The 23,135-nt window shown below is 43.3% G+C and overlaps 1 protein-coding gene across 16 annotated transcripts in view; it reads right to left on the bottom strand.

Annotated features, from left to right (window-relative positions):
- Positions 1-23,135, bottom strand: part of FBRSL1 (fibrosin like 1) — a 546,044-nt gene that overhangs the window by 393,663 nt on the left and 129,246 nt on the right. For all 16 annotated transcript variants that reach the window (XM_068412713.1, XM_068412724.1, XM_068412719.1 and 13 more), the window contains exon 2: positions 3,485-3,685. In XM_068412713.1, coding sequence (XP_068268814.1) covers positions 3,485-3,685 — 201 coding nt within the window. The remainder of the gene's footprint in view (positions 1-3,484; positions 3,686-23,135) is intronic.

Here is a 23,135-nt window from a genome sequence, read left to right on the forward strand (position 1 = left end):
GAGAGGTTTTGTTGACTTCCATCGTAGAGCAGCAGTTTCAAGTCAGCACCTTTCCCTGCGCACATGCGTTGAGAACAGCCCCCAAATCCTGACAAATCTTTGGCCAAAGAACCTACGACTACTTGAAATGCCCTTTTTTCCCCTCTCTGCTGGAAAGGACAGACTGGCTCTTGCAACCCTCTCCCCATAACCTGAGGTACAGAAGAACCAAATATTCAGGAGCAAATAGTAATCTGGATGCTTTGTCAAAAAGAGTGAAGTATTAATCTAATTTTCTAAACAAAGCAGACAACCTGGCACTCAAATCAGCTTACCACTTTGCACCCCTCTACAAGGATTAGCAGAATGCCATAATTATAATGCCCAATTTGATTTATTAGAGAAGGCTACGTAGAAAAGATGACAATTCAGTAGCATTGTGAAGAGAAGGGATGAGAGTATAAGAAAAGCTTCAAATTGAACAGTAATTTCTAAGCAACATCTCAATATAATTAGCATTAATTACAGTAAGCTTTCCAAATTAGGTATAAACCTATATTTAATAACCCTGAGATGCAAAAATTGCCCCCATATTCCAGGAAACTTAGTATTACAGCCAATTTGTCTAGACAGCTTGGCAGGAAATGCCAAAATTTTAAGTGTGAACTTCGTGGTTATTAAGAAAAGGAAAAATTATTGAACTTGTCTATATAATTTGCATAATTATTTTGAACTAAGAATAGCATAGTTTATCTAGCTTAGATTTTCCTGCTTTCATCAACCTTACAGACCTGAAAACTTGTCTGGTTTTCACAACTATATCAGCTAGGATAATAAAAGGTATTTAAAAAAACTCCCTTTTCGATAAAAGATGAATTCTAAGTGTGACTTGTTTAAAGAGGCACTGCGTATTAATGAGTCACTCATCACAGGTTTTATTTTATACTCTTTGTGCAAGCTCCTTGCTCTTTTTGGAGCTTGTTACTGACACACACAAAAAAAAAAAGATTAAACAACGAAAGATGAATTCAGATTTTCATGAATGTGGCAGCAAATACCCTATTTAATCACTGATGGCAGCCAAATACTAGTCAGAAGAAACAGATAACAATGTCCTCATTTTTCAAAGCTGAAATACAAATAATCTAAATGTTTGGTAAACTAAGGCAGCAGCATATAATTACAGAAACTGGAGTTTGGCCAGTGTAACAAAACCTCTTGTCCCAAAGGTTTCTAAGGAAGTGTCATGAAATCCTTAGTGGCTGCAATTACCTGAAACTTAGCTTTAAATTTCATGTAGAAGATGTCACTATTAACAACCCTTCCCTCCTCTGCGGCGGGTGAGGAACTGGCTCACCCCAGCTTCAGGAAGAGGGGTCCCTCCCCACGGCCTCACACATCACAACGGTGCAAATACCCAAAATGCTCCGAACTCCCTGCAGCAACATTTCAGAGCTGAAGGAACAACTCTGTAACCCACAGAAATGCAGTATTTACTGAAGCCAGCCTTTCATGTTGGAGAGATTTTGGTGGCAATCGAGACCTAATGACCTCCCGCAGCGCTCCTTGTTTCCATAGTCGACTGCACCACTCTCAGTTGCATCAACATGAGCGTTTGTAAGGTTACTCCGGGGACTAGAGCGGAAAGCGAGTCAGCTTTATGTATACTTTGCAAGGGTCACTGGATTGGTGTTTGGGGCCTTTTCACGTAAATAAAAAAACCCGACACAACAGCAGCTTTACAGAGGCAGAGGAGCTGATGAAGCACGATACCACAATCCCGGTGTAAGCAGCAGGCAGGAACACTATCCAGCACTATTGCTTCTAAACGTTTTATATGAAAGCCAGGGACTTCTGGTGAAATACATGCTTAGCCTTTTGTGGGTTTGGATGCCGAGAAAAGGATCCTAGTTGCTCAAACTTTCATCGAAGCTAAAATGTGCATCTATTCACCCATAATAAAAAGTCATTTTAATTTGCACAGAGTGAATATTTGTGCACAAACTCATTGCACCTGTAACCAGAGGGGGGAACTGAAACCCCATCACTCAACTACCAGCAAAAACAAACAAGAAATTTGATATATTTTAACCACATATACACTGACAAGTCTAAAACCAAAACATTTGGTATCACTTTGGGGAGTTAAAAGAAAACAAACCTGGCAAATATTTTACTAGAAGTGCATGGTTACATGATTTGCTACCTAAATGTTTGCAAGCAGAAAAGTACTAACACATTTATGTAAGTTATTTGTACTGAATTATTCCAACTAGTTTTTTTAAATCAAAAGGAAGAAAACAAAAATCTGCTAATTTGGTAATGAGAACAATTAGCCACCAGAAGAATGGGGCCATGAGCAGTCCATTAGAATTTATAAGGTAAAATGTGATGAACCCTTCTGAACGACACAATCACAAAAGATTGTGCATGGTGGTGAAGTTATGCAGGGGGTTACAATAGATAACCTTAACGATCCTTTCAAATGCTAAAATACCTGAAGTCTGAAAAAACACTTCCAATAACTGGACAATTCAATCTTTCACTGTCTGGCACACATACAGAACTAGTTTCACAGAACAGAAGGTCTGCTTGGGTTAAACAGCTCTTCTCTGCATTACGGAGAATAAAAAATAGTTTTTCATCGTAGTGTACTTCTTAGCTCAGAACAAATGCTGGAGGGTCAAGTACACTGGTCTTCCCATTGGCACCATGTTACGGACAGCTGGGAAAGTGTTTGTTCATAAATAGAGGCTGCTGTGCCGTGTGGATTTCAAACTGATGAATGAGCACTGAGTCACCAACAAATCTCCCTGCTGAGCAGCAGTTAAGTGATAAACAGCCTGCCAGCCATAGTGCCTCTTCTTTGTCACCTCCCGCCTCTGTACACACTGTGGTTCAGATGGGAGCCTCCGCAATCATCCCCTCCAGCATGACAACTCCTAATTCATTAATGCTCTACCACATTTTAGAAGGGCACAGAGAAAAGATTCCCCAGAGCACAACTTCCTCCAAACCGACTTTCTACTTCTAAAATACTGGAATATTCTCTCCTTCTCCACATACGGTTTTGGGGGCACATGAACCTGATTCATGAGATGGGCATACTCATGTTTGCAACTTCCAGGTGCACATTCACAAGCACGACTTCCCAAAGGAAGGCTATGATCCAACTGACAACTTCTATTTGTGCCTAAGACTGTAAGGGCCACAAACCTACGGTGTGAATTACCGTGCTGTCTCAAAGTTGCAGGCTAGAAGGGAGGTCTGCTCCTTCCTTCCTACATTACCCAGTACACCTGGGTCTTCCTTTAGCTTATGAAACTCTACCACAACGCAGGATTTGTGCACTTGGCCAGAAGTCTTGTAAGAGACATTGGTTTCACCAGCACAAGTTACCAGAGAAGCCAGTGACATTAACAACCCCGGCCTACCATCAGGACAATATTTCACAGTGGCCAATACCACGACACAGTTGCTTCAGACGAGAAATAAATTTCCCTACCTGTTTGGACAGCTTCAAGGGGAGTTTCTTCTTCATCCGTTCTTTGCCTCTTTCTGCCTCTCTCTCAGAGCTCCCAGCATCGTTGTTATGGCCATTTTCACTCGGCTCAGCAGACACACAGTTTTCAGATTCTCTAGGTTTCTTTCCCGGATGCCTCTCCCATTTCTCCTTCCGTTCCTGAGGCTTTAGCGACATGTCCTTCTGTAAAGGAGGAAAAAAAATTAGTAAGTTCTTTAAGCTATTTGAGACTACTTTTAAGCATTAAGCAGTATAAATATTGAATAAAAATACAAACAAGACAGCATGTTCTTTCCAGAGATGACTTAAGAAGAATAATTAGGCACGCACAATGCAAACAGTAATTTTAGATTAGATTAGGATGAATACTCTCCAGGCTATGTGTTTGATTAATTTCAGAGATGCTGGAACTGGTTATGAAAATGAGTTTGCTTCAGATTAATTCAGGAACCATACGTCAACAGCACATGAGCAAATCAGCATCCTGAAGGAAAGCTTTTAACTGTTCAACTGAAACAGAGGTGGGTTTTATTTTGTTTTGTTTCTGATCTCAGAAAGCAACGTATTAGACCCCCCTTGGGCCTGACAGTCTCTGATTCACAGTAGCATTCATATGGAGAAATGCACTTCTAAAGCCTACTGTGCATTCAATAAGCAAGCCGAGATCAATGGGATCTAAACACACAACAGAGGTTGAACACTTCTAAGTGTTAAGTGTCTGCCCTGAATCAGGACTATAACATACAAACTAAGCATAGTTTAAAAGCGGGTATGTCATGTCATGATGATTAACATAGGAAGTGAGATCAGAGAAGGGAATTACTACTGCTATCCCTGGCATCTCTGCGGGCTGAAAGCCGAACTCCTGGTGACAACATATCAACCTCTCTCCCTACACACACCACACAGAAGAAGAGTTTAAGAAATCATATGCCAAATCACTATGACATTAGTCCACTACAGCTAGATAAATTTTTTCCCCAATGCCTTTTATTAACCGCTCATGGGTAAAAACTAAACTCTTTTTGGAATATTTTGCAGAATCTCTATCCCAATTAATTTTTTTATGCGAGGTAAATATATCAGATTAGGAAATACCGTAAAAGCACTGTTTACCATGCCAAAATTTGTCAACTTCAGCCACGGAAGTTTTTCTAAACGCCTCATCCCCCCTTTTCTAAATGCCTCACTTCTTACTCAAGCAATTACATCACGGGTATTTGTATGGAGCTCACAATACAACTCGCTCACGCCAGCACACACACCTTCAGTACTGTAAAACAGCTCATGAAAATCATTAGCTCTCTAGTCTCTCAAAAACTAAAACCCAACAAAAAAGAAAACTAGGAATTGGGATGAAATGCCCTGCTGATTGCTCTAGATTATTTCCTCTCCTTTTCATTTAATTAGTGAACCGACTGCCTCAGTGTGCAACACGCTGATTCCACTCCAAATCACCCACTGCTTGAAGTTACCCTTCCCTGTGAAAAGAGATGATGCACTGACACTTTAGGCTCACAGAGACATTGAAACTTGAATCAGAATGATAAAATATGTACAGTTGTTTCCTATTCCAACACAGGCTCAAAGACAATTAGCCAGCACCCAATCTCTAACCACCTTCACAAGGGTCCTGCGTGGCTGGCAAGCTCCTCTTAAAGCACACATATACACAGCAAGTTGCAAAACCCCCAAATATACAACCCTCACCCCAAAATTAAAATAAGTAGCACTGTCTGAGAGGCGCAGAACACACCAGAATACAGCTCAGCTTGCCAAGTCCATAACTAGTGAAAGGAAAATGATTGTCTGGCGTTATTCTCCATGAATGAGAAAACGAGGAATACAAATTAGCGTTTAGTTGCTCACTTTGGTTTTTAGTTTTAAGACAACACTAAAGCAGCAGCTCGAGATGCCACTTAAAGAAGGTCACATTGTCCTATTTACTGGGAAGTTGCCGAGATCGAAATCAAAATGCTAAGCTTTAGTAACTAATCAGAAACTAGTGCAATGGAAATGACATCTGTTAACTGATATTCAGCAAAACTTTAGAAACAGACGTCACCAAAAATGCGCACTTCTTTATAAATCCAGATGCAGCTGCAACGTGACAGCAGATGCATGGAGGATGCTGCATGAGGTGTCATGGGCCTCTGATAAGGAGGCAGGGGAATGCCACCACTTAAAAGCACCAGCAAATAATGCACTCCGGGCTCAGCGTGTAATATTCAACTTTTAAGGATGCTTTCAAAGGCAGTAAATGGCCATTTCGGTTTAAATTCTAGCTGGCTTCACATGGGGATTGGGTCTCTCAATGCCTTCGGGAAAGTCTTCCCTCAGTACCCACAGCACATTCACAGCAGGCTTTGGACGATTCCCTTCACCACATAACCGGTCTGGAAATCTGTGTTTTTCTCCTTACTGAATCCTACAAAATGCCCTACTTAGAAATTTAGCTTTTTATCCCCATTTTGTTTGGAGATTTAAGGTTTGTCTCATCACTGAGCTACTAGCAAAATTAATTCAGGGAATACAGTCATAGCTGGATCAAAGCCAAGGAAATAATGCATTCACTTGGAGTGCCACTTGCGTCCAAGAATCTCAAGCACTTTCCAAACAGCCGTGAATTAAAACCCAAGCCCTGGTAGCCAAGCCTGCTGCTTGCCTCTGGCAGGGGGAAGGCGGAGGGAGGTGGCCGCAGCTCTGTGGCCGGTCTGGGGCAGCTGTGGGGAAGAAGCCAAATTTCTCGGCCCCGTGACAAGAAAACCTATTCCACAGGCCTGCTCCTCCCCACTCCAGCAGAGGATGCAGCTCACAGGACTTTGCTTTTTCTTGGAGCGCAGGACACTGAACTCAGCTTCTCCTCACTGGCAGAGGGTGAGAGCGGGGCTGTTTTCTGTGCTGCTAATGCAGATCTCTGCAGCCTCAGGCAGAGAGCAGAAGGGGGCTAATGGGGTTTCTGTTCTTGCCTCCTTTGTTTCCTTTCTATTTACTCTACTGAAAGAGCCTTCCAGCGACTGCTCTTTTACCAAAGTTTATGACCTCCAAGTTGGGGACCTCACTTAACACAAGAGCTTACTATTTTTGGATGTGCATCTGTGCTTGTGCACAGGCAATTGCTGGAAAATTTGAGCACGTACAAAATACACAGTACATCACTGCAGTGAACAACGTTTATTTATGCACCTTGACTTCAATCCAGAAATCCCAGCCGGCAGGTGAGACTGGCCTTCTGACAAACTGCTCCCCTGGAGCCTTCCTTCCAGACAAGCCCAGACCAGCAGTTATTTTTGCCCTTTGCACATCACGTAAAGCCTAAGGGTTCACACAGCAACAATGTCTGAAGTCAGGCCCTGAAGTAAAAAGGTCTCAATATCCAGTCTTGGGGTTTCTGCCCAACCCAGGAGTCAGCAGACCTGGCTACCTTTGCTGTCAGGGCCAGTAAATCCCCTTCTCCAGGGAAGGCTGGTAGATCCAGGCCCGTTCTCTCTTCTCAGTTCCGGGAAGGAGATTGCCAAATCTTGTTCCAGAATATACAAAACTATTTTGTTCCTTACTACTCATTGCTTCCAGGGCTGTCTCCTACCTGTCCTCACTTAGGAATCTCTCTCACACCTTCCAGGGCAGGCTACTGCCTCTCCATCTGCAGCCTCTTGTCTGTCTGGGCTGCAGACAGAGAGCAGATGGTTCTAATTGGCGGCATGGTTACAGATAAGGAAGAATTAGGCCTTTCCTTGGAGCCTCTTTCCTGACAGTTACTCCATGAAACATACAGATTCTATCTCCCCATTTTCTTATTTGTATGTATAGATATCAAAGAACACTTGAGCTGAAAATGTAATTGTGGTACCTCCTCCAGCTCTACCTGAAATACCTTGCACACCAGTAGCTGTGAAGATCCACTGGCAAAGACCTCAGCACAGGCTGGCAACCCAAGTACGTAACTTAGACTCTTCAACAGATCTTGAGAGTCCATAATAAAAATATCTGTGAATTTTTTTTCATTGCTATTTGGCCCAAGCTGGCTCAAGTTATGCATTTGCACCTCTGCTTGTGGCGGAGCTGGCAACATCCTTAATCACTTGCAACACTCCTTCCTGAAAAGCCATTTTTCTCCTGTCACCAAGGCACAGCTGCAATCTCCAAAGACACTCAAGGTGCACACCGCTCATTTTATAAATAAAGCTGTGAATAATGTGGGTGCCCAGCCCTCAGCTCTGGAATGAGACTGTTCTTACCCCTAAAATGCCACAGCAAGAGACTTCAGCACAGCGGACTCCATGTTGTCTGTTTGATCAGGAAATAACAATCAGCCTGAGAGGACCCTGGCACAAGCTCACATCCACAGCCATCCGCTGGCTGGAGTTATCACCCCTGTTTGCTCAGCCCAGCTCAAACTCTGCCTTAATCCTCTGAGTTTACACAGCTTTTTGAGATCTCAGAAAGCATGAACAGGGAGGTCAGGGTTGTAAATACCTTTCATACAGAGGGAACACTTAAAGAACCTGAAAAAAAAGTGCAAAAACCACACAGCTAGATGAAAAACTTCAAGCGTGCTGCTGGGGTGTGGAGGACAAAAACAACACCTACAGTTAATAAAATAACCGCCCTCAGCCCTCAAGCATCAGTTTGAAATGCAGCTCTGGTGCGAAATCAAGTCCATTACAATGCCCTGTCCCCAGGGCCCATCGGACACTGCAAGGCTCAGACACACAGCCAAGGACTGCTTACTCTCTGCTCCTGCCAGACTGCCTCTGCCGGCTTTACAAGATTATATGGGCTGATTTCCCAGAAGGAAAACAGCCTCCAGCTTTTTTCTCCACAAGTCTTCACTGCAGCACTTATTCCTTAAGTTGGGCAATGTGAAATATCCCACTGAACATCAAACAGGAGAAGGATCCATGCAAAGGAAATAAAAAACCCTACTGCTGTCTCTAAAACTGACCCTGCTTGTCCCTGTTTATGCCTCCAGCTTCTCTCAGCAAAACTGTAATGGAAAAGCCCCCGAGGATCTAAGCACCATCTATCCTTATATTAACTCTATCATGCAATTAGCAGTAGGGTTGCCAAACGTGTTTGTTTAATAGTTTAGGGAGAGATCGTGGCTGAGAGAGGAACTGAAACAAATTTACTTTTAATTAGGTTATTTTTAAACTATTCCTATTGACCTGATACCCAGTTTATAGAACAACAACATAGAATCAAATGCTGACTTAATATTCTCGTGCTTTCTAAGTAGACAAAGCATGTTACAAATGCAGACAGGACCTCTACTAAGGGAAATCTGCTGTCCATTTAGTTGCATAAAGGTGACACAGGAGAAAGTAATTCAAATTGAAAGATAATATTGGAGATATAAATGAGAAACAGGCATGAAAGAAATTAACTTTAAGGCACAGATTTGAAGATGGGTATGTAGAACGAGAAACCACTGCAAGAACAGAAGCCAGCACAAGAAAAGATGAGTAGCCAACAGGCAAATGAAATGAGGTGAATAATAAGGACAGAAAAAAGGGAGAAAAAAGAATGGCATAAGAGGTAAAACTCTACCAGAGGGTATCAGCTAGGACCACCATGGTGATTGAATTTGAACTCAACGTGGTGAACAGGCAGCAAATGCAAGTGGAAACCTTAAAAATGAGCAGAAGCACTCTTTAATGGTGAGAGAGGAGGCGAAGTCTGAGAGCTCAGCTCTGGAGAGCTAATGGGGTAGAAAGAGCACACAGGGAGGGCAGCGAAGGGAAAGGAGCCATGGAGGTAGGACTGGCCAGCAGCCTGGCACAGCAGCTCCTTGCTGGAAGCCCTATCTGGCAGCAGGCCAGCCCGGCTTCACCCTCCCCAGAGCTCAGGGCACTTTGGGAGGCATCTGCTGGCACATCCAGCCGGCAGGCTGCAGTCTTCATGGATGGGGAAGTTCTCACTTTTCCTGTAATACAACACACACTTGTTTTACTTTCCCACCCTCTCTTCTCCCCCACTGCGAACTTCACTAAAACGTAACTCTAGCCCCTAGCCTTTCAGCCAAAGCCACTAAAGCTTTTTTTAAAGGAAAAAAAAAAAGAGTTTAGATTTGAAGTTACTCTCTTGCTTCGACCCTACATCCAAGCAATGCAATCAATATCAATTAAAATGATTGCAAATGAAATCCTTGTTTGTTTAACCTTAGACTGCAATTCTCCTTTCGTAGCTGACATATTCCAGATGAGTTTGAGTCTTGCTTTCTAAAATGCATCACGTTTGCTCTGACCCTGTCACATGTTTAGCTCAAGAATAAGATGACTTTTTGACAAGACAGCTTTGGAAATGTTAAGACATTTGAAGCTGCCATTGGTTTGCAGGTTTATAATACATGATTTAACTTAAAAATAAAAGTGGATGAACCGAGAAACTCACTGTAATTGAAACAGTCAAATTTATTACCAGAGGCTGCGTTCCTGTCACCTGTGAAGAGCAAGCTGCCGGTACTCTGCTAAATGCCCACTTGTTACATCTCCCATGAATAAGACCTTTGCTGCTAGGACCCTGAAGACACCATACCAAGTAGAGACACCTTGGACAAATGTTATCTCAACACAATGTAGCCAAAAATTACAAAAGGGAAGGTCAGTATCATTCTACTTTTAAATGCATTTCAATCCACAATGATTTTACAAGGCTTTGATTGCTTTTTTTGCTTGCACAAGACCTGAATAAATGAAGTGCTGAGCAGTAATTGTTTTAAAAAGCTGGGGAGAAGGGGGCTGGTACTGTTCTCATCCTTCTCAATTACTCAAGGAGAAAAACAGTCCTCTCCCTCCACGGTAGTACCAAGTACCGGAAACGGTGTTTAACAGTAACTTCAGGGACAATAAAAGTAAGAATGTATACAGCAATTACCTTCTCTTTTGTCAAGGAAATCTGCATGAATGTGAGCACACAGTTGTCCATGTTTTTCATATAACCCCTTCTCCACCATCACTATTGGGGAGATGGATACTCAAAATCTACTGGTTTAAGCTGCACTCTGCAAGCTCGTCAGGGAGCCAGCCATGGCTTTCTAATCCCTCTCCTCCAATTTCCTCTTCGGAGCCTGCGGGCGCCTCGCCGCAGAGAACTGCACCCGTCTTCCTCGCTACCTACTAGCAGACATACTGTACAGCTATTAAAGCTCCCACAGGTGCTTGCTGTCCATCAGAAAGGAAATGATCCCATTTTAAGCCATCAGTATTTCCTCTAGTGATGGCAGTAAATGCCCGACGAGCGCTCGCAGAATTACTGTCAGCGGAAAGTGTGTCAGAGAGCAAGGGAGCTTAAATGATTGAAGGGAAGCTGGGGCACCATTTTCAGGTAGATGAAATGAGGCATATTGCAAGCCCAGCCTGCCTAGCTTTTACAGGCCGCAGGAGTGCTGAAAAGTGCTGCTGCTTGTGCACCGCAAGGCCAACCCGCCCAGCTTTCACAGCAGATAAAAGTACGTTTTGGCTGAAGCTGCTTTCACGCAGGACTGGGAGCTCAGCCTGGCCAATTTATGTTGTGTATGAAGGATTTGGGAAAGAGCTTGTGCTTATCTGACAGCACCTACTTCAGCTTATTTCAGCTGCATCGCCGCACTGCTGGGTACGAATGCCGAGTGCACACGCCTCCCGCAGACTGACTGCCCAAGGAGTGCTGCTCCTGCAAACTCCCACCATCTCGGTGAGTGCCCTCCCAAGAGGGAACAGCAGCACTGCACGCTGCCCTCACGCTACCCAGCATTTTACAAGTGACGGACCATGCATAACACCTCCATTTTAAAGAAAGTGATGGGGGGGACAGTAATTTCAGTTAACCAGCAAGTAAGCAGCACACGCAGGCACACAATCCAGGTCTAGTATTTTGGGGAAGATGTTCCTCAAGTGCATCAATACTCAATGACACTGCTGGGCCCATGCTGCTGATGGGCAGCAATCACATGCTTGTTTACAGAGCAGCCATTAAACACTTAATCTGAACTAATTCCCCTTCTCCCCAGATTATTTAAACAGGAACTCATATTGAATTCAAACAGCTCCCATCAAGTGACAGAATTAGGACCTGAAGAGACAGCTCCTTGCTTGAAGCCAGGTGTGGCCGTTTCATCACTCATTTCCAATCTTGCCAGGAAGGTAACACAACCCCCAGTCTCCACCTGCACCAGCTGGCCCCAAGCTGCCAAAGGAAAAGGCATGAGGGTCCTACCAGCACAGACTGGTATGGCAGCTGGATGCTTTCACCATTACCATTTTCAGCTAAACTAGTCAGAAGAAACAGGAAGGTACTGGTAGGTAAAAGGTGCCTCCAGCCTATTCAACACCACGGACAGGAACACTTCGAAATCCCATCTCTCTCTCTAAAATTAATAACAAAACAAGACGACGCAACTGTTTCAACCTCTGCTGAGAGGGGGATGTCATACTTCCACCAGCTTGACTCTGGAAACAGAGCTGAGCCAACCTGAGGCTGGGCAGATGGACTGGGCATATGGCTCATTTACCAAAGGCAGGCGCCTAAATTGGTCTCCTCCATCTACACTTCTGCATTTAATGTTTTGATCTTCATAGTGCACATTATCTAACAACCACATTATGACTGCATTGACTACCAAGTGAACAGCTTCATGCTTGAGACTTAAAAGATATAGCTATATAAGTAGCTTGGTCATGAATTCAAGAATCTCTGGCCTGATTTCTTAAGCAATTCAAAGCTTCCACCCACTAAACACAAACGCAACGTTTTAATTTAATTTCTAGGATTCCTGATTCAGTCATGTGTGGTCTCCACTTATTTTTTGGTACATACTTTTAAAACATAGCCATGAAAAATGTACTGCTCTTCAGGCAGTAGCACCTACGGAATGAACGCTCCAGACGAATCTCCCACGTGGTGACAGCCTCAAACACATTCACTCTGCAAGTAGCTGCAGACGTTTTGAGACTGCCTCCAGCCTACACTCTTTATTACCATCCTCCTTGGAAGGGTGTCATTCCCAAAGATGCTGCAGAACAGAGGTATAAATGTTCTTCAGCAACAGCAGAGCAGTCTGCAAGCTTAGCTTCAACTGCAGGCTGACACAGCTTGCACAAAGCCAATAAACACTGCGTTGAAGGAGATGAATGCTCGCAAATTCACTTCTGCCAACCCTACTGTAGGGGTGAGTGTCTCCAGAAGAAAAACCAGCCATATCCTGATCCCTGATGTTGCATGATAAATTAATTCATGTTTAACCACTATGACACTACAGGCATTTTTTACCAACTCTGCAGTTGCCCGCAGTGGTAGGCGACAATTTTCAGTTCAGCTGTCATGAGGTCTAGAATGTGTATTAAATAATTAGTCCTCTGGTAGTTTCTGTTGGCTAGGAAACAAATGAGAAGAAATATAAATGATCCAACAACAAGGAATATGTAGAAGCCAGCCACCTCCAGAAACAGCTGCCCATAGCATATTAATTCAACCTAAGGGGAAGACTCTGAGCGAGGTGACATCTAGTAGGAGAGAAATACCTTTCTAAATGTCTAAATGTCACATACGCTAATGAAAAGTCCAGGACAGTGCATCTGTGCCCCCCTCATCACCCTTGCTCCTTCTCAAACACGCTGCTGGAGAAATGTATGGTACAACAGAGGTCTGCAGCTGTCAGTCTCGCCAGCAGCTATGTTCTCCCACGTCGAGTGGCTTAGCCCACCACGTGCTCCTGAGCAGCTCATCTATAACTGGTTCGCTAGAACAAACAAGCGACCAAATGTTTCCATATATCCTTAGGGCTTCCTAGAATAGTTCCAAATATTCTGATATCTGTGTCAGGAACAAAACATTCATTTATATCCCAGGCAATTGCTAAGAAAGGGGAAACATACACTATAATAGCAGGCAATTTTGATGTATTCTATGTTACAAAACATTTTCAGTCAGAGAGCTCAAAGGTCATTAATAGATTTTCATATGTTTACAGACAGCAGCAATTTCAAGCTCTGTAATTTTAAAACTGCATGGCAGTCTCTCAACTTCCAGCTGTTATTTCAACATTAGATAATGAACACAATGCAAAGGTTACACAATCACTTGAACCAGCTTATGCTGTAGATCCAGTCACACAAATCATTATTAAATTCTAATTACGCATATATTATTTTACAACTTTTATTAGAACAGCAGGGCAAATCCTCTTTTACATAGAGATCAACAGTTTAGAAAAAGAGGCCAGAAAGGTTACTCTTTTAATGTGACAGAGAGTTGTTCCCCTCTCTCCCTCCATCACCTAAACCACTGCTGATTTATGAGTCTCAGAAACAAAGCTGCACCTTGTTAACACCACACCAGTCGGTGCACATACAGCTATCAGCCTATATTTTGCTTAAGTGCTTTATAGATCCCTAACATATAGACATTGATGCCTACTTAAAATAATCATCTTTGATCAGAGGGGAAAAAAAAAAAGCATTTAGTGGTTACCCAGTGAAGTGTCTGAATATGCTCCTGTTTTTTCTTTATACAACTCCTTTGAAACTGAGAAAACACCCTCCAAAACGTAGAGGTTTCTCCTCAGGAGAGTACTGATATCTAAGCTAAAGCTTTGCAAGACATCAGGCTTCCATGCCATAGATTTTTATTTTATTTTATTTTTGGACCAGAAGAAATCACTGTAATCACCTGATCTGACCCTTTTATCATACAGCCAAGTGAGCAAAAATCACCCAACTGTGAAGTGGTTTCAGGGACATTTTGGAAGTGCACTAGCAAACTACTCCATTACCAAATAAGAAAATCAGCAAATTATGTTTTGCTCTTGCCTCTTATTTTTTCCTCTCTATTCCCAAGCAGGGCAAAACATTACCCACTCTGGTTTATTCCGCCCAAATCCAGCTGTCAGTCACACAGCATGTCACCTCAATAGGAATTGAAGAATTTCATCCCCAAGATTCAGCTTTGAAGTAGGACAGACCAGCAACGTCCCTTTGTGCGAGTGAGGGCTCCTGCAGTGACAGCAACGCTACCCTGGCAAAGTGATGTCTCTCTAATCCCCAGTGCATCCTTAGCCAGCAATGAATTTCACACTGGGAAATTCCATGCTTTGACATTAAATAATTCCAGCTGGGATTTTCAAAGGATAGGAGATAGGAGTCCAATCCCATCACATTCCAATAGGAAGCCCTTAAAGTTTGGTTTATTTTCTTTTTAAAGAGGAAATCCATATTTCATTCTCATTTCCATCCAAGTTTCCTCTGGGAGACAAAACTGAAAGCAAGAAACAGAGGGCAAGAGCAGTGCTAATGGGAAGACAGACTTTTATGAGACTGAGAAAGGACACCACCAGTTCTTGGGTACCTCAGTTTGCAACATGTGATACAAGAAGGAACAGAGAAGTCAGCGCATTCATTAACATTCCTGGGAGAAAGGAGGATCTGTGCTTTTGTCTGGTTAGTCTCACTTGCCACTATGGAAGAAGTAACCAAGCAAACACTCCACCAGGACAATTAAAGCTCGAGAGTGAACAAAACCAGCAAGCTGTAGAGAGGAGAACATGTGCAGAATCAAAATGATATGATCCACTTATTCAAGCATGTCAAATAAAGCCTCAGGCAGGCAGAGCTGACGGGACAATAACCCACTGCAGAGAAAGACCTCAGCAGAGCAGGTGCCGTCAATCACTCCTCCTCGCTGTCTCACCAAATTCAGAGTGAGCGGTGCAAGTTTGCATCGGCTTTGCCACTCTTTTTCCATTATGTTTAGAGGATTTGGGTTTTCCCCCACCCAAGCAGTGCTAAGCTGGGCCTCTTTGCGACCACTTCCTCAACCCATGCTAAATTACAAGTCTCTCTCAATGCTTCGTTTTCAGATCCAGAAACCTCTATCTGCACTTCACAGACCTGAAACCAAAGGCTGGCTGTTTTGTAGGGCCTGTTTTCTTCCTGTCTGGAACAAGGCTTTACCAGTCAGAGACCAGAGAAAGGGGCATTCATGCAAAGTTTTCCATTTGCTGCTAGCCCTCAATTTTGAAATGCAATAGGGAATTCAAACATGATACAGAGCAGCAACTTTCATCACTGCTAACCACTCAAATTAGTTAAGAGCCATTGTACATCTCACGATTCACGTCTCTGATGGCTTAACTTTGCTTCTCATTTACTGCTCACAGCACCTTGTCAATGGTAAACATCACAGAATGAGAAACACAAGACGTAGCACACGGGATTTATTTGTTCAAATGGGCATAACCCTTCAGCAAGAACCAAAAATTCCAGTCAATGTGAGAAGGGTGAAGACAGAACAGACGCAACCAGAGACTCTGGAGAACAGCCTGCATGGAAGCAGGGTTTCTTGTGATTACTGCTGTCTTGTAGCTCTTAATAAGCCGCATCACATCTGACATCTCCACCAGCTATCTGCTTCCTTACGTAGATAATCAGAAACAGAAAAGCTGACATGGCAATTATATCATACACACATGCGCACACACTGCCTAACAACTCTCACTGCCACAGCAGCACGAGCGATGACACCAGCTCTCAGTGCAACCATACGCGAGATAAGTGGTTTAAAAATTGTTTTAAAAAGCGCTCATAAAATCAGGTGAGAGTTGTAGCGTATCTCTCTCAATAATGTTATGATACAAAGAACTTTCAAGATGAAAAAGAGCTATAAAAGCATTTCGCAACTCCTGTTTATTAATAAAGCCCTAATCCCCACCTCAGCTGTAACCCAGGAGGCTCTTGGTGCCCACCTATTCCCACGGCACGTCGCACCGCAGCAGCGTGACCCCACGCGCGAGTGCAAGCCCCCGGCCAGGCGGAGCCGGGAGATGCTCGGGCAGCGACAGGGCCGGCGTCCTCTCTGCCACCTCCATCTTGGGAGTCTGTTGCTAAGCGACAAAGTGCCACCGATATCTGCAAAATCCTCCAGCTCTGCCCGCCCCGAGCGCCTCGGCCCTGTTCCCAAACATGGCTCCCACCGGGCCACAGCATCTCTGCTGTATCTCTTGATAATCTTGCTTTTATGTGCAAAGCAGCTCTTGTCAAGGAATTCAGGGAGCTCTATGATAGTAGAAACTGCAGATAAAAAGATAATATCAAGAATACCACATTTCAAAAAGCTGATAAAAGAGTAGAACGGGAAATTTCACACATCAGACCAGAAACACTCACTAAAGCAGAAAGGGGTTTAAAACACAGGAGTTTCCAGGTATTTATTTTCAGTGAAGGATATGGATTTCCCAAGGTCCCCACCGTGACCGAGCAAAATTATAAGCGTCAGTTTTCAGGTTTCAGCAGGACCCGTAAAAGCAGGTGACCGAGAGAACAGTGCCCTTCTTGCAATGATGCCAGAAGCAAATGTCTTCTCAAACCTTACAGACAGACTGACAATACAAAGGCTTTAAAAACCAGAAAGACTAGCTTAAACATCCACCCCTCCCACAGAAGGCAGCAACCTGGGGAGTGAGGGGTTAGGTTAATTAACGTGTGCTTAATAGCAGTTCATCCCCCATCTCTCTCTCCACACTGAATACACTTCCCCATCCACACATTACTCTGTTATTGACACAGATGAGGTTTGTGGCTTTCAAATCCCATCAGGGAAAGCCTTCATCTAGGGGGAAAAAAAAAAAGGCATGCTGAGAAGGTGAGGGAAAGTTCCTTCATAATTTAGAAATAACATCACCATTTGGCTTTTATCAGGCCTTTTTCATTAGCAATTCTTAAAGCACAACACAAAGGGAATCAGCATTTTCAGCTCTATTTTACAGAATAAGAAATGAACAAATACAAAGCAACTTGCCTCAAACCAACCGCCAGTCCTCTGGCACTTCCAGGAGAAGAATCTACATCTCCCAGTTCCTAGATCATACTGTGCTCCCAGAGAATCAACAGCCAAACGACATCGAAATCTCTTTCTGACACCAGAAAGAATTTCACGTTGGTGGTAGAAAGCAGATTTTTCTAGGACACACAGTAAATGCAAATGCAGATATTAGCTACAGAGGAGGCAACAGGTGGGATTTGTACAGCTTCAACCTTATATCCTTTGAGTGTCTTAGATAAAATCAGCTTGAGAATAGCAAGGACAACATGATCGATGCTGTTTGTTACCAGAAGAGTAGAACTGGCAGCTCTTCTTGGCTTCTGAAATATGACACATAACCTGGCCTTTCTAATGCACTACTTTGGATGGCACCCAAACCCAGCACCATCTGGCTAGCATGGGCATATGTGTACAAAGAGGACAGAAGAGACTCCTGGCTGACAGATAAAGTGACATATCAGTGCAGCAGCACGGACTTTAAATCTCTTCAGAGTTTGCAAAGCCAGCTAAGCACGCTGCAAATACAAAGCCAGTTAAGTGACTTTAGGGCAGCATGAGGGCTCAGAATTTCTTGTACATATGAGATTCAGGTAAACATTTGTTTTGTTTGTAGCAACCATTGCCAATGGTACAAAAATACGCAAAATGCTTTTCCTGGTGCAGATCTGAAGCAGAGGGTATCACGTTTCCTCCCCTGCCCCGGAGCTAATCCCTAAATTCAAAAGCCTGATTTTTCCACCTCTGTTTTTACATTCACTCTTGCATGACGCTCTCCTGGCATCACACAGCAGTCAAAACCAACATGTTATTCCACGGCTTAGAGCTTCTAAAAGCTTGGCCTCCCAGCTACGGCACAGGCCACTCCTTCCTTCTCTCCTGCTACCAGAACGCAATGCAGAGATTCTTCTAGATTCAGTTTCTAGCATTTAAGTGATGACTTGGCAGTAAGGAAATGAGAATACTTAGGTAACAGTACGATCAGCAATCTGCCCAAGAGAGCAAGTGGATGTCTCATATCACATCTAACATCCAATTCTGCATTCACCTATATGGTTTTATGCAGCTGTTCACTGAGATAAGGAGAGTCACAGTGGTGGAGAATAGAGAACAATCATTAACTCAGTTTATGTCAACTCAAAGAAACAGGAATCACTAAGAAATGCAACAAAACAGCTGTTACAGTTTAAGAAAACACAGACCCACCTATTCACCTTCTCTTCTTCCTGAAGGTTGGCATCCCAAAACCAGGAGACACAAGAGAACGTAGGCTAGCCTGATATGATCACACTGTGGATATGACCCAACTGGAGAGTCCATTCAAATGAGCAATCCTCTGTTTGGAATACCAAAAACCCAGCTGTGTCAAGGTTGGGGGATTAAAAGGGACTTAAAAATTGTAGTTGTCAGCTGGGAGGAAACTATCCCCCAAAAATGTGATCAAAGGTTCCCAAATCACCCTGTTTCAGGTTTAAAGACATCACTCTTGAGATCTAAATAAATCACTTATTAAATGAGTTCAAAGGGATTTCTTAACTGCCCATGCCCCTGGGTCCTCCCATTGATTTGAACCTCATAGCCATATTTTCTCCCACATAGTGAAAGCTGTTTTCCTTGGAGCACAGTGACGGGCCTTCTCCCAGCTCTATCCCCTAACACCTGATCTCTGGTTCCAGCACCCCAGCGCCTGCCTCAAGCATGAACCACGACGCGTGGCACAGAGCTTCCTTCCAGAGCCAAGGAACACCGGGACAGATGCACAGAGAAATGGCCCCGCTGCATCCCCCACAGCGCCGAGCCTGCCCCATGCACAGGTTTCATTGAGGCAACTTCCACTAGCTTTGCCCTCAGCACGCACTTGCTACTTCCCCTTATCTAATCTCACTTCACGGTACTTCACAGTATCACAGGTCTGGCATTTAAAGCATTTGAAAGAAAAACAGACTGCAGAAGCACCCAGGGAGATTAGAATTAAGGCACTAATTGCCTTTGCTGGCCAGCGAGGAGGTGCTGGTGCAAGGGCCAGCGCTCTGCAGTGGCATGCCAGGTCCCCATCCCTGCCACCCATCCCAGCTGTGCCTTGACCTCCTAAGAATGACCTTGGGAAAGCCTTTCTCCTTCCTTCCCGGCCACAGGGGCGACAGAGTCACCCATGGGACAACTCAAAATGACTTCAGCAGTCCCTGATGCAGCACTAGCACAAACATTTGGGTAGCAGCACGATGAACTGGACCACTTTGCTGACCCAGTTCCCCAGGCAGCCACAGAGACAGCAGTACTGCCACCATGCAGCAGACAGCAGAACTTGAGAAGCAGAGGACGACGTGTCCATGACCGCCTCAGCCACCAAAGTCACTGAAAAGTTTTTAAACATACGATACCCTGAGCTCAGGTTGAAACATACTGTGTGACACAGGAACGAAGAGACAGAAAACACAACGGGGAACGTAAGAGAAAGAGTAAGCCCCTTTTCCCCTTAGCACACCAAAATAAAAATAATTAGAAAAAATAAATTAGCATTAAGAGGATGCAAGAGATCCACAAGGAAAAAAAAAAAACCAAACCACTAAGTTCTGTTCAGGTTTTGCACTTCTAAAACTTGGTAGATAAACACATCAGGCTACTGATACAAAAATGCATGTAGAAACTCCTGATATATTAAACTCACATAACAACCATAAAGCCCCTTACTTGCACTAAACCAATCCCTGTTGCCTTTTGTAGTTTTACACAGCTAAAAAAATGCACATCAATAATAAATAATTTTAAAACCCAGTGTTAATGAAATACTAATTCCCAGGACCCAATTTCACTTTTTGTTTCTGAAGAAGCACTAATTCTTTAGGGCTCTCCTGTTCTTTGCCATACCTTCCTCAGCTGGTTTCCCTGTCCTTTTCTATTTACTGGATTGCAAACATTTTGGAGGTTTGGAAAACACAGTATTTAACATTTTATAGAAACATCTGCCAACAGAGCTGCTAAACACTGTTATAAGAGAAACAGAGATGTTTATTTAGACATGCTGCTGACGTTCCCTGTTGCATTTTGATCCTGAGGCATATGTAGTCCTTCCAAACAATTTAGCATGTACTGTGGAAGCACAGTTCTCCGAGAAGTGCAGCTGAAAGTAATTGAGATTGAAATTTCAGGACTATCACAGGAAAACCATTATCAAAGTTCCTCCCAAGGCTCCAGGCAGAACAAGCACCTGGCAGAAAGGCAGGTACAAGGCTTCTGGAGCACCAGCATCTGAAAGGCACAAAGTTTGGGGCTTGATTGGGACAATGAGTCTGTGAGGGTAGTGAGACACTGGCCCAGGTTGCCCAGAGAAGCTGTGGCTGTCCCCTCCCTGGCAGTGTTTAAGGCCAGATTGGATGAGGCTTTGAGCAACCTGGTCTAGGGGAAAGGCGTCCCCGGCTGTGGCAGGGGGGTTGGAACTAGATGATCTTTAAGGTCCCTTCCAACCCAAACCATTCTATGATTCTATGAATGTCATGACTGGCTCGAGCGATGCTGGTTATGCTGGCAGGCACCACAGGACTGTGATGTGCAGTGGCCGCCGTTCAGGCTGACCACCCCATCCACAGCCACAGGACACAACCACAACAGCCTGTGTAATAGAAGGTGCAAAATTCACACAGAAAATTGACCTGCCTGTGGCACCGCAGCAGCAACGCAGGTGTCCTGAACTGGGTGCTACTCCCACGGGCAAGCTGCTCGTCACCACGCAAACTAGCTGGGTTGTCCTTTTAGCTATGTGAGTCTCGGCACTGAAGGAGGCACAGGGGTGTCCTTAATGCTCTGGATCTGCGATCTCTGCTAGATTTAATTACAGTGGCTGAAAGAGCTATCATCTGACTCCTCCCTGCCCTTCTGCTGGAATTTACCACTCCACAAGTACAGCTGGCATGAGAGAGTTCATAACCTGATGGATTAGTGTAAACTATAAATTGATCACAGTTAAATCACCTTCAGCTGCTGCAGGAGAATCCCACAGGGATAATGAATCTGCATCCCTAGTCTCTCTGCCTTTGTTTCTTACCTGTTAAAAGAAGAGTAACCCTTCATTACAGAGTTAAAACCATTACGCTGGGCTACAGAGTTTACAGAGGGGCTATGTAAGTACTTAAGGAAGAGAGTGATTTATCCTACATCCAATGAAGAAAAAAACCACAGTATCAACCAGCACTACAGCAACCTGAAGAAAAAGAGAGAATCCCAAACTCTCTGCTTTTGACATCTGATCCCTAGAAGCAAAGGATTATACTTTCAACAACAGATTATGAATCTGTGTATACAGAAAGGATTAATGCAGATTGTTGGCTACAGAGATGAAGGAAATAAAAAAAAGCAAAACAAAAAGGAGAACTGTGAATTAAAGCTAACCACACAAAAATTAAGGAGTTTATTAAGGTTTACAGAGTTAAAACAAGTAATCAAACTACTTGTGTGCAGCAGGGGAAGAGGAAATAATCTAATCCAGATGAATTTACTCACTCAGCAGTGTGGATTTCATTCTCCCCCCCAAGAATACTTTTGCAGAAGTAGCTGATTTACCTTGTGTTTGGGCCTAGAAAACCGTGAGGAAACAGGATTTCATTGTTTTAAGACCTCTGTAACCCCCTCATGGGGAAAAAATGGATCTTTGCCTGCAAAGCTTGATCCTGCACAATAATGGATGTGCCACAGACTGTCTTGTTTTCTGATGCGTTATTTGTGTAATAATAAAAAAGTTATTTGTGTAAATAACCACACCGGTTACCCCCATCTGATTTCCATAGGGAAGCATTTTAACTGTGAAGAAAATAAAGAGAAAAACTGGTATATTGTGAAAAATGCATCTTCTGCAACTCCTTTCAACAAGAACCACCCCAGGAATTTTCTTTCACTTGAGCCTGCTTTAATAATGCTGAGAATCTACACATATTTGCATAGAGCAGATTACTCAAATTAAAAAATAAATGGTATTGCTATATCTATCTACATACTTATAATTACTCTGAAAGAATTAGATTTTTTTGGATTCTTCTTTTGGGTCCAGAGGTTTTAAATTCCTGATAAAGGTCAAATCATCTCATTCAGAAGAGATGATGAAGCTCTACCAGAGTTTGACTGAAAAAGGTCACCAAATCCAAATGCTCTTATAATCTTTAAATAAACTCATAGGCCTTTGCTGAAGTTATTTAAGGACACTGCACTAAAATGTATATATTTATTCCCAGTCACTCTTATCAGTCAGAGCTTGTATTAAGGGGCAAGAAATCTGAATAAGAAACTCCTATCACTGTACCTTCTTGTAAGTTCCTTCTATCAAAAGGAACCAAAAACAGTAACGAAACAGCAAACACTGTTTTAGCAGCAGTGGATGCACTCTCTTTAGACCGCCTAATGCACTTGCCTTCACATTAATAAGTTAAGATATACTACCATGTCCTCCTTTTTCATCACAGACACAACTTTTAATAGAGTATAAATAATCTGTCAAATAAATGAACCAGTACGTATCCAACTTCAAGAAACACAGGACTCAAATTTGTTCTGTCCAACAACTACAAGGAAAATCCAGGTATGTCAGTTCCTAGAGATCACCGACACCCACCAGAAGCGAACCTTTGGGCCACGAAGATTTGCGAAAACTAAAGGCAGCACGCACAAGTGACTAGCTCAGAAATTAGTCATGTTAACAGGTTAAAAATTAAACATGACCAACCATCTGAACAGCTTCAGACCACTCTGCTCCCAGTGCAGGGCACAGAGTCAATCAGTTGCAAAACTGCAACTTGAAGTTGCCAACAAGCACTTCCTAAATCTGCTTTTCTTCTTCATTCCCCGGCACTGAGTG

Source organism: Nyctibius grandis, chromosome 14 (assembly GCF_013368605.1).
Source record: "Nyctibius grandis isolate bNycGra1 chromosome 14, bNycGra1.pri, whole genome shotgun sequence".
In the NCBI taxonomy this organism is placed as follows: domain Eukaryota; kingdom Metazoa; phylum Chordata; class Aves; order Nyctibiiformes; family Nyctibiidae; genus Nyctibius; species Nyctibius grandis.